General features: G+C 53.2%; 1 protein-coding gene across 1 annotated transcript in view; it reads left to right on the top strand.

The window, feature by feature from the left end:
- Positions 1-1,569: 1,569 nt before the first annotated feature.
- LOC131485690 (fer-1-like protein 4) overlaps positions 1,570-11,705 on the top strand; it is a 33,937-nt gene continuing 23,801 nt past the window's right edge. Inside the window, exons 1-19 of the mRNA XM_058685423.1 lie at positions 1,570-1,710; positions 1,973-2,028; positions 2,395-2,483; positions 2,584-2,683; positions 3,819-3,910; positions 4,106-4,147; positions 4,444-4,608; positions 5,113-5,173; positions 5,300-5,431; positions 5,694-5,756; positions 5,837-5,921; positions 6,133-6,292; positions 6,413-6,596; positions 6,674-6,860; positions 7,467-7,825; positions 8,135-8,243; positions 8,435-8,609; positions 8,728-8,848; positions 9,276-9,376. Coding sequence (XP_058541406.1) covers positions 1,632-1,710; positions 1,973-2,028; positions 2,395-2,483; positions 2,584-2,683; positions 3,819-3,910; positions 4,106-4,147; positions 4,444-4,608; positions 5,113-5,173; positions 5,300-5,431; positions 5,694-5,756; positions 5,837-5,921; positions 6,133-6,292; positions 6,413-6,596; positions 6,674-6,860; positions 7,467-7,825; positions 8,135-8,243; positions 8,435-8,609; positions 8,728-8,848; positions 9,276-9,376 — 2,360 coding nt within the window. The 5' untranslated portion in view covers positions 1,570-1,631. The remainder of the gene's footprint in view (positions 1,711-1,972; positions 2,029-2,394; positions 2,484-2,583; positions 2,684-3,818; positions 3,911-4,105; positions 4,148-4,443; positions 4,609-5,112; positions 5,174-5,299; positions 5,432-5,693; positions 5,757-5,836; positions 5,922-6,132; positions 6,293-6,412; positions 6,597-6,673; positions 6,861-7,466; positions 7,826-8,134; positions 8,244-8,434; positions 8,610-8,727; positions 8,849-9,275; positions 9,377-11,705) is intronic.

The following is an 11,705-nucleotide window of genomic DNA, read 5'->3' as shown; positions in this document are numbered from 1 at the left end:
GGGAGGGAAAGGCCAGGGCACTGTGAACTAAGAATTCTGGTCCCCCTTTTGGCCTCCTTTGGATCTCAGTGCCCCCATACATCAGTGGAGGAGGGGAAGCCCTCCCCCAACATCTGGAATCTTGAGGTCTAACCTGGACCTTGCTTAGAAACAGAACAACCTATGCCTGTTTGGTGTTTTATAGACCTCAAAACTCAATTGAGCAGCTAACACCTGGGACACAGAACAGGGCTTTCCAACCCCACTATTGAGTTGAAGAAGCTGAAGCACAAGGAGGCATCATGTCTGGCTTAAGGCCACACAACAAGATGGTCTAGCTCCTCTGATGGTCTAAATTTTATGTCTGCTGCCACCTAATACATTCCTCGTACACAGGTCAAAATGACAAATCACAGGTCCCAAAACACACCCTGCATTCCTTCCCACTGCCTGGATGTCCTTCTCTGCTCAACTCCTGTCCTTAAAGTCCATTTTATTTCTTTTATTATCTCTTTTTTAAAGTAGGCTCCATGCCCAGTATGGGGCTTGAACTCATCACCCTGGATCAAGAGTCGTATGCTGTACTGACTGAGCCAAACAGGTGCCCCCTCAAAGCCCATTTTAAGCACCTCTGGCCTCCCTCTTCTTGAGCTCCTGAGTCCTGACCCTTTCCTGCTCTGATGGGAATTACAGTCTTTCTAGGCCTTGTTTGATGTTGGGAGTCCATGAAGCTACTGGAAGACAGAGAACATGTCCAATTCACTGCTGTGGCTGCACCCCTTCCCCCACAGGGTAGCATAGCACAAGTCCTACATATAGGAGGTGTCATTAAATAGAATAACTAAATAGATGGCCAGGATACACACTCAACACATAGTTACAATCACACATGGGTTCAAACTATCAGATACATTCATTCCTTCATTCAGTAAAAATATTGCGCATCTGTTTAAGGATATGGGAGGAGCTTAATGCGCAGCATGCACAATTACTCAATATTTTATAGGCAAGTTCAAGAGTTTGCAGACTCCCTGCAGCCTATCTATGTAAGACCCCAAGTTAAGGACCTCTGTTTTCTGGTTAGGAAGTGTTTTGAATACCTGCTATGTGCAAGCTAGGGACACACATTCAACCACTCATTATTTCAAATGTGTTGAATGCCTGTAGTACTAATGCTGGGGGCTCGGGGATTCATTTATCAATCCGCCCATTTATTTAAAAAGCTTTTTGAGGGTCTACCATGCACCAGACCCTGAGCTTGGCATTGAGGACAGAGAGATGAAAAAGGAGCACCATGAGACCCGTGCCCTTGAGGCCTCATTGGCTAGTGGAGACAAACTAGGGTCCTGTCTTTCCCCTTGGTTCCATCCCCACCCTATCCCAGCTCCCACTTCACAAGGGTGGATGCAGGGTGGAGGCTGAAGCTGGAAGAGGCAGGGAGGACAGAGCAGACCACAGCGACCTTACCTCCTTCTCTCAGTCCTTCAGCTCTCTCTTCACCCATGACCCCCCAAGCCTGCCTGTGTGTTTGACTAAAGGGCAGGGATTGCTGAACTTGCTGGGTGAGTCCAGTGAGTCAGAGGTGATTCAGGTGAACAGGCAGGTTGGCAGGAGGGCAGACGGGCAGAGGGAGAGCCAGTGGCCCTGGGACAATGGCTCTGATTGTGCGTGTGCGGCGACTGACGGGGCTGCCAGGCAGCCATGACCGACAAGTGAGGCTCAGCTTTCGGGGTGAGGCTTGTAGGGGTGCTCTAAGGATTTTTGCAACTGGAGGGTTCCCAGTCCTCCTCCTTAGGCCCCCCAATCCAGTGCCTAGGCATCTCTCCAGCCTGTCTCTTCTCTCCTCTAGCCCATTTCTCTGCCTCTCTCCCCTCCATCTACTACCTTTCTCCATGGGTAAGCCCAGCCCAGGGGGACTGGACCCTGTGCTGGGTGTGTATGTGTGTGATTTGTGGGAAGGGGCTGATAACTGATTAGTTTTGATTCTGAGCAGGCTTCACCCAGAAAACAAGGAAAATTCACTGTGGTCAAGAAGCAGATATTGGTGAGGTGAGTGGGGTTGGGTCCTGGATAGGGAGACATTGATCTGTGCTCATGTAAGTCCCTCCTCAGATGAGTTGGGGGGCATATTCCTGGTTTTGGGGGGCTGTGCTCTCAGGAAGTGGGGTTAGTCTCTCAGGCTTGAGAAGCCAAGACTGGGGGGATTAGTTCTTGATTGGTAGTTACCCTCAGATCAGCCCTAGTTTGCAGTCAATCCTGTGTTGGGGGGAGGGGTTGTTCCAGGTTTGGGACTTTGGTCATCATGTAAGCTCCAACTTTGGAGGGCTGGATCCTATCTCCTGGCTAGGATAGGCTCTGGATTGGGGGTCAGGGTAAGTCCAGCATTGTGTGTCACAAGATTCCTCTTATCTCCAGCTGTTCCACTGGCCACACTACGGGGCTCCGCTGGCTGCGGAATGTCTGTCTGTGCAGGTGGTTAACTGCAGCCGTGTGTTCAGCCCCAGGTGAGTAGGCCTGGGGAAGCCAAGAATGCAGGTGGGGCTGGACATAGTAAGAGGGGATATTCCCCTAGGTCATTCTTTTACCCCCATGCCACATCCCCAGGTCTCTGGGGACCCTGGTGATCTCCCTGCAGCAGCTACAGCATACTGGGCATTTGGTGCTACGGGAGGCCCTAGTGGATGAGAATCTGCGGGTATCCCCGGTGAGTCTCACCAGTCCTCAGCCTGCCACCCTCAAGCTTGAGTGTCCTTCTAGATAGAGAGTTCCATTTTTCAGAGAGGAAAACCCAGATCCAGACAGGAGTGGTAACAAGGCCTCCCAGCCAAGGCTCCTTTCATTGTAGCCCCTGCCTTAGTCCCACATGGGCCAAGAGCCATTCTGTGCTGCTCCCTACCCGGTATAGACTCCGTTCTTGTGGGAGGCAGAGATGAACCTGACTGAATTTTCCTAGTGTTTCATGGAGGGTCATCTAACCTGGTAGGAATGGACCTGGGTTCAAATCTCAGATCCACCATTTCCCTACTGATAACCTGAACAAGTTATTTAGCTTCACCAAACTGTTTCCTCATTTACCTTATATGGAGTCATAGGAAATGTTGAACTTTTCAATCAGTCTGTTGTTTGTTGAGCTCTGATTATAAGCTGTGCCGTGTGTGTTGTGTTGGGCAATAAGGATTGAATGGTGAGCAAAACCAGATAAGGATTTGCCCTCTTAGAGTTCTGTATCTAAAGAGAGAGGCAAATATTAAACAAATATTCACACAAATAAATGCAAAATTGTCACAGATGTGTGTTACAAAAGAGCTGGTAGGACCCTGGGAAAGGGTATAACCAAGGGATGTAACCTATATGGGGGTCAGCAAAAATTCCCTGAGGAAGTACTGGTTGAACTTGGAATGGAAGGATGACAGGAGTTAACTAAGTGGGAGGGGAGAAGGTTTCAGGCAGAAGAACTGGCATATGCAAAATCCCAGTGCTCTGAGAGAGCATAACTGGGGTGCAGGGCAGGAGCAGACCCCATATTAGATAGGACTGGAAGGGTTGGCAGGAGTCAGACCATGCAGAGCTATGAGGGCCACAGTAATGAATTTCCAAGAGCAACGAGAGAATTTTGGAGTCATGTTTACCCTCTTCAAGAGGTAACTTGCTCATGCTAAGTTTTTCATAGGTTGTAGTTAGTCAATATTATTAATGACCAGAGAGGAACCACAAAGTCACCACGGATGCAGGCCAGGAGGGTCTCTGTTTATAGGTGGAGTAAAAGGCATTGTCCTTGGACTTCTCTTAGCCCGAGACAGTTCGGGGGGCTCTAGGGCACATTGTGTGTCTGTTTTCAGATCCAGGTGGAACTTGACCTGAAGTATCAGCCCCCAGAGGGTGCAGCTGGAGCCTGGGCAGAGGAGGACTTTGGAGCATCCATCCGGGACAGGTACCCCACCTCTTGCCCCCTGCAATCTAAGCAAGGCCTGATTGTCCCAGCCCAGGTAGGCCTTGGGAAGGCAGAAGGGGTACCTAATTCCTCTCTGGATCTGCTGGATGTGGTGACCCTTGGCCCTGTGCTGCCTGGGTTGCAGCTCTGTAGTCAAGGCTGGCCCCTCACTCCTTTCATTTATCCTCCTTCTAGCTCAGAGCTGATCATCCCCAACGTGGGCTTCCAGGAGCTGGAGTAAGTATGTGGGGATGGTCTGGGGTTACCAAGTCAGTCTTGGTTGGGATTTAGGAGTCAGTGATATGGGGTCAGTCCCACCATCTGGGATCAGTATTGGATCAATTCCAGGGTGAGAAGTCAGTCCTAGAATCAGGGGTCAATTCCGGAATTAGGGATCCCAGATTAGGGGTCAGTCCTGGAAATAGTGGGGTCAGCCTAAGGGTCAGAGGTCAGTCCTAGGGTCAGGGAAATCAAGGGTGCCCAGAGATGAGGGACAGGTTCCAGACATGTCTCTTGAAGGCCTTTCCCATCAGGCCTGGGGAGGCCCGGCTGGAGCGGCAGGCAGTGGCATTGGGCCACAGGCTAGTTCGAGGCCTAGCTCAGCAGGACAATGAAGATGGTGAGCTGGAGCTGGAGATGGAGCTGGAGGATGAGCCTGATGTGGAGCTTTCTGGAGTTGTGTTCAGCCACCTCAGGAGGTAACTTGTACCCACACCTGCTCCCATACCCACCAGTGTGTCAACCTCAGGCGCTTATTCGTGTAGGCCCATGCTCATCCACACTCACAAACAGCCCCAGGGTATGGGTGAGGAGTGGATGTCCTGGAGTTAAGGCATAGACACTGCCACATTCACACACACAGTTACACTGGCACACATAGGAGCTTCTGGAGCCCATGTAGGGGATGGAAGCTTGAGGAGGGTAGGGAATTTTGTCTCTTTTGTTCACTGCAGTGTCCCAGGACCTAGAATAGTGTTTGTTGGTACATAGTAGGTGCCCAACAAATCTTTGTTGAATGAATGAATGGTTTCAGGGCTCCAGGAATGAGTCACATTCTGGGTGTAGGGTTGAGATGGATGCAAGACAGACTGGAAGGATTCAGAATCCAGAAGAGAGGAGATCTTATCCCTAGCACTGAGCAAAAGTACGTAGGTGATAGGGGAGAGGAAGTGAAGTGAGAGCTTACCTTGTACTTCTGGCAGTCGCACCCGGGGCCTGGCTCGAGGGGATCCTTTCCAGATGTCCAGAGCTCAGGACTTCCAGGTACCACTCTTCCTCTAGACCCTAGCCTTTGGTGAATACCACTCACTCTCCACACACGTGGTTCCCCCGCCCTCCTCCTTACTTGGCAGGGATGGCTTCCTTTTCTCCTCCTTCTGCACCATTCAGGTAGGGGTTACAGTGCTGGAGGCCCAGAAGCTGGTTGGAGTCAACATTAACCCCTATGTGGCAGTGCGTGTGGGGGACCAGCGCCGAGTGACCGCCACGCAACGCGGGACTAATTGCCCCTTCTACAACGAGGTGTGTGCGACCAAGGAAGAATGGGGCTTGACAAGAGAATGGGAAAGACCCAGCATGTACTCAGTCCGCGGAGGGGACGTGGCCTAGGTGGAATTGAGCAAGTGCCTGCGGTCAAGAGGGGCTTGATGAAGGAGAGGGTACAAAGAGGCGCCAGCAGGGGAAGGAGGGCGTTCTTTTTGCAAGAGGCAGGGGCCAGCTGGCGTGAACCCTTCGCATATAACCAATGTTCTTTCGCCTCTCTTGTTTCCCCACTTCAACCTAGTACTTCTTGTTCGAATTTCATGAGACCCGGCTTCACCTCCAAGACTTGCTGCTGGAGATCACGGTAAGGCGGGTAGGGATGAGGGGTTTCCGCCAGAGAACGGAGGATACCGAAGCTCCAAAACTAACACCATTTTCCCCCAGGCTTTCCATTCGCAGGCCCTCCCCTTTATGGCCTCCCAGATAGGCACCTTCAGGATGGACCTGGGCATTATCTTCGACCAGCCAGGTAGCGAACCCTCTCCTGCTTTAGACTCATCTGCACCAAGGGGAACTGACCCTCCGGACACTGATCCCTAGATACTAACTTCGGAGAGAGAAGCCTCTTGGGAAGGTGGACTTCCATGTACTGCCTCTCCTCCCTACCGAGTCCGACACGAATGCGGGTCAGTGCAGCCCGCCGGTCTCCTCTGACCCGTGGCCTGCCCCTCCGCCCCCAGATGGCCACTTCTACCAGAAATGGGCTCCGCTGCACGACCCTCGGGACACCCGTGCTGGGACCAAAGGCTTCGTCAAAGTCACTTTGTCCGTGCGGGCGCGCGGGGACCTGCCTCCTCCGCTACCAGCCCCGGGCCCAGGTCACAGTTCCGACATCGAGAAGTGAGCTGGGGTGAGGGTGGGGGTAAGAATAAGACCGGGCGTGGCCTCCGGGACGCCGTAGGGGGTGTGGTGAAGCCCGACACCGCGGCGTTCCGCGGCCTCAGCGCCCCACTCCCTTAGGAACCTGCTCCTGCCACGCGGGGTGCCGGCCGCGAGGCCGTGGGCGCGGCTGCGCGTGCGCGTGTACCGGGCCGAGGGGCTGCCCGCGCTGCGCCCGGGGCTGCTAGGCAGTCTGGCCCGCGCCCTGCAGGACCAGCGCGTCCTCATGGACCCCTACGTGCGGGTGTCTTTCCTGGGGCAGCAGGTAAGTCCCTCCCGTCCCCACTCGGCCGAGGCGCGGGCCCCGGTGCCGTGCTGACCCCACTCCGCCGCGGCCCCCAGGGCGAGACGTCTGTGCGCGGCGAGGCGGCGGCGCCCGAGTGGAACGAGCAGCTGAGCTTCGTGGAGCTCTTCCCGCCGCTGACGCGCGGCCTCCGTCTGCAGCTGCGGGACGACGCACCCTTGGTCGATATGGCCGTCGCCACGCACGTGCTAGACCTGAGGCAGATCTCACACCCGGGCCGCACGGGTGAGCGCCTGCGGCCAGCGTTTGCTGCCTCCGCCTGGTCCTGCCCGCCCTGGGTCCCTCCCCTGGCCGCAAACTCCAGCCCTGCGATCCCGCTCCGCCCCTCCACCCAGCACCAAGCCGTCCCCGCCCTTCGGGGCCTCACCTGTCGTCCCCAGACTACAAACCCCACTCTCGGTTTGCCTCTGTTGACAAAAACCTAAGGACAGCCGCATATCCAGTAGCCGCGCCAGCTGTGCTCTCCCTGAAGATTTGCACGCAGAGAAAATGAACCCACTCACATCTTGCGTTCACCCCGCCCCTCACGGGATCACCTATAGCTCCGCCCCAATCGTGACTCCACCCCCAGAACTCGGGCTTCCGCAGTAGAGCAACGGGTTGTTTGTCCCAAGGGCCTTTGGGAGCTGGGGTGGATTAGATGTGCTCTCGGGTTTTGGTCCGTAGCTGTCGGTCCGCAGCTGTTCTCAGACTTCCCTCTCAGAGCTGCCAAAGCCCAATTCGACTCCCTGCCCCCTTGGACTTGCAGGAGATAAGAGTATGCTGCATAGACTGACCTAGTACCCATCTGCCCCGTGCTTTCCTCCAAAACGCTGTTCTTGTCCCCCACAGCGGGGTTTAACCCCACTTTCGGCCCGGCATGGGTGCCTCTCTATGGCTCTCCCCCCAGTGGGGGACTCCGGGATGGTCTTCAAAGTCTCAATGAAGGACTTGGCCAAGGCATTTGGTTCCGCGGCCGCCTGCTGGTTGCTGTGTCCATGGAAGTATCGGAAGGGAGAGCTGAACCTGAGCCTCCTCAGGCCCCACAGGGGCCCAGATTGTCCAGGCTCATGAGAAAGAAGAAGAAAGCCAGGGGGGGCCAGACCCCAACCGGGATCCCACAGCACCTGGATGCCAGTCCCAATGGTGATGGTCCTGAGATTCCTGGTGCCATGGAGGTGGAGGTGGAGGACTTGCTGCCTCTGCCAGAGGTGGGAGCTGGGGTTTTAGCAAAGGGAGGGGGTCACTCTTAGCTCTGGAGTAACTGGCTCCCTGGCGTTAAACTACAGGGGTGGAGTCTGAATTTCTGGGCCTGGATAAAGAATGCAGTGTGTGTATACATGTGCTCTTGTGTATATACATATGTTGGGGGCGGGGGGGCTGAGCACTGAGAGGTAGCATACTTGTAGTGATATTTCTAGGTCTTGGTTGCAGTCTTTCTATCAGCATGTGGCCAAGCAAAGTTCGGATTGCAACCTGGGTGGGTGGGGGCTGACTGCCGTCTGACCCTCCTTCCTCAGAATGCCCTGGCGCCCTTGCAAGATTTCCTGCTCTTCGGTGTGCTTTTTGAGGCCACCATGATTGACCCTGCCTTGGCCTCCCAGCCCATCAGCTTTGAGATATCTATCGGTGTGTGGCCTAGCTGAACCCCTGAGGGTCATGGGTTTAAGGGTGGGGATTCTTGTTCCAGACTTAGGCCCCTGGAAGGGAAATTGACCTTCAGTAAGGGGTGGGCTCTGGCTTTTATTGAGGCAGAGTTAGTTTGAAGGAAGGGTCAGACCCTAAGCTGGGTTCCCCCTGACCCTTGCTGCTCTGGGCAGGTCGTGCAGGCCGCCTGGAGGAGCAATTGGGCCCAAGGGCCAGGGCTGGGGAGGGAGCGGAGGGCAAGGCCGAGGAGGCACAGCCTCTGCTGGAGACGGAAATGGGAGCCGGGCTAGTGTTGGAGGAGGAGCTAGGGACCCCTGCTCAGCGGCCTGAGCCCATGGATGGCAATGGGTGAGTACTCCTGGTGTCTGGAAGGAGGGTGTTGGGAGATCTTCAGTGGCCCAGGACTGCCCCTCGCAGCCTCTGCTCTTCTACCCTCCCCCCCCCCCCCCCCGCCCCTCTGGTACAGGCCGTATTTCTGCTTGCCCCTGCGTCACCGAAAGCCATGTGTGCACGTGTGGAGCCGCTGGGAAGATCACACGTGGCGCCTGCAGAGCACTAACTGTGTGCGGAAAGTGGCCGAGAGGCTGGTGAGAGCGAGGCGGGTGCCCACAGGGAGAGGCTGGGATGTCGGGAAGACTGTGGCCTTTGAAAGGAGCTCTGGAGCGAGGCTAATAGGTAGAGCACCTGGGAGCCAGCATGCCCTAGGTGCAGGGCTAAAGAGCCAAAGAGCTCTCCGGTGGAACAGAGGAGACCAGAAATTGTGGGAAGACAGGGCTTCAGAATTGATACACCCAGAAAGGGGCCAGGTGAAGGCCATGGGTAGAGCTACTGGGGGCCCAGCCCCACTGCCGTGGAGCTGGTAGAGAAAAAAATGGAACCATGACCTGGATGGAGCTGAAGAAGCCCTGGTCATGGAAGTGCGGCAGTGAGTGGGAGAGGCTCTGGAGTGGGGATGTGGTCTAAAAGAGGGAGTCTGCAACCCTTTGACTCTGACCCTCTGGCCCTGTCGCGCAGGACCAGGGGCTGCAGGAGGTTGAGACTCTGCAGCGCAGGCCGGGGCCTGTTGCCTGCACACGGCTCAAGCAGGCACTGGAAGAGTTGGTGGCAGGGAGCAGGTGAGCTGGGAGCCTCAGCCTCACTGCTGCGGGGCTTCGCGTCAAACTCCAGGGTGAGGGAAATTCGTGGTGGCTGTTTGGAGCCAGGGTGGCTGGAGGCTGCGTTTGCTCCGCTCTTCACAGGAGAATAAGGAGATGACGATCCCCATCAAGGGAGCGTCATAGAAACTATTGGGGGTTAGGCCACTCCCCTCCAGTAAACTCCCTTCCAGCTAATCTCCCCCCCTACTTCATGGAGAACATAGAAGCTTCACCTTCCTCCAGCAAGTCTACCACCTTGCCAGCTTCTGCACCCATCTGCTCACCTTCCCTCTTGCTATAGTGGAGGAAGGGTCCCTGCTTCCACAGTCATGGCTGTGATCTTGATTTCATCTCTCATCTACGGAGGAACTAGCTCTGCAATTGTCCACTTTCTCTCCTGCAGCATCAACTGGTCCCTAGTTACCAGGTCATTACTGTAACCATGTAAACTTGTTCTAATGACTTCCATCTTTGACCTTCACTGCCCTGAATTCCATAACATGCTCCCTGCTCCAAGTACTTGGGTCTTTTTCTTCTTTCTTTCTTTCTTTCTTTCTTTCTTTCTTTCTTTCTTTCTTTCTTTCTTTCCTTCTTTCTTTCATGTTTATTTATTCTGAGAGAGAGAGAGAGAGAGAGAGCAAGAGATCATGCGAGTGCTCTGGGGAGGGGCAGAGAGAAAGGGAGAGAGAGAGAATTCCAAGTAGGCTCCATGCTGTCAGCACAGAGCCCCACGCAGGGCTTGATCCCACAAACTGTGAGATCATGACCTGAGCCGAAACCAAGAGTTGGACGCTTAACCGAGTCACCCAGGCACCCCATAAGTGTTTTTCTGATCCTCTTCTCAAAAGAGTTATTAATCCATTTATTCAATAATATTTATGGCACTTACTATGCCAGACACTGTTTTAGGTGCAGAAATAACAGTGAAAAAGCATTCTTTTTTTTTTTTTTTAAGTTTATTTATTTATTTTGACAGAGACAGAGCAAGCAAAGGAGGGGTAGAGAAAGTGGGGGAGAATCCCAAGCAGGCTCCACGCTGTCAGCACAGAGCCCAATGCGGGGCTCAAATAACAAACTGTGAGATCATGACCTGATCTGAAACCAAGAGCCAGACGCTTAATTGACTGAGCTCCCAGGTGCCCAGTGAAAAAGCATTCTTGCCCACAAAAATTCCTGAAACTTATATTCTGGTGGGGGATAGTGTGGAGGTTGGATAGAAACAAGTAATAAACATATAAACAATAAAGAAGAAATATAAGAATTATGATAAGGATAGTGTTAGGGAGAAAATAAAGCTAGGAAATATTAGAGAGAGGTGTTGCAATTTTAGAAAGGGTGGCAAAGAGGGGCCACTGTGAAGTTGATATGAAGAAGTTGAAGGAGCAAGCTGTATCTGTAAGGGTGTTCCAGACAGAAGGGATAGCATGTGCAAAGGCACTGTGGTGAAATATTCCTGGTGTGTTTGAGGAGGAGGAAGGGAACCGGTGTGACTCTAGCACAGTGAGGAGAGTAGATGAGGCTGCAGTGTGTGTGGGGAAAGGAAGATAATGGTGGGGAGAGGCATGTGGAAGCCTCAATCGCCATTGTAATGACTGTCCGTGGCTTCTTCTCCGATTTATTTGAAGAGCCGCCACTGAAGGTTTTGAAAGGAGAAGGGAAGGGATATGGTCTGTCTTATCCTTTAAAAAGGTCAGTGGGGAAGGGATGATATAAGAGAGGAAGCAAAGAGATTACTAAATAGAACATTGTAATAATCCAGGTGACCAATATTGATGAATCTAATTTAGGGTGGTTGCAGTGGACATAGAATGACATGAATGGATTCAAGAGCAATTTGGACTTTGAAGGTGACACCTCAGTACTTGTGAATAGAAGATATAGGGGATGAGGAAAAATGTACAGGAAGGAGTCATGAATGACCCTCAAGATCTTGGCTTGCACAACTGTGTAGATGGTGCTATTTACTGAGCTATGGAAAGCAAGAGAAGGAGGAGGTCTGATGGCAGCGAAGGGAATATCAGAAGCTCATTTTGGGGTATGTTAACTTTGAGATTTCTATTAGACTTATAAGCAGATGTGTCTGTTAGGCTGTTAGCTGTATGAGTTGAGGTCTGGGAAGACTTCTAGACTGGAAATGAAAAACTGGGAGCTGTAAATACATAGATGGAGCTGGATATGACTGTCTAGGAAGCAGAGAAAAGAGAAACTGAGGGGAGCCTGAGTGGCTCAGTCGGTTAAGCATCCAACTTTGGCTCAGGTCATGATTTCATGGTTCGTGGGTTCCAGCCCTGTGTTAGGCTCTGTGCTG

The sequence above is a fragment of the Neofelis nebulosa genome, chromosome 9 (assembly GCF_028018385.1).
Source record: "Neofelis nebulosa isolate mNeoNeb1 chromosome 9, mNeoNeb1.pri, whole genome shotgun sequence".
Lineage (NCBI taxonomy): Eukaryota > Metazoa > Chordata > Mammalia > Carnivora > Felidae > Neofelis > Neofelis nebulosa.
Note: the sequence above shows the minus strand (reverse complement) of the source record. Positions and strands in the feature narration are given on the sequence as shown.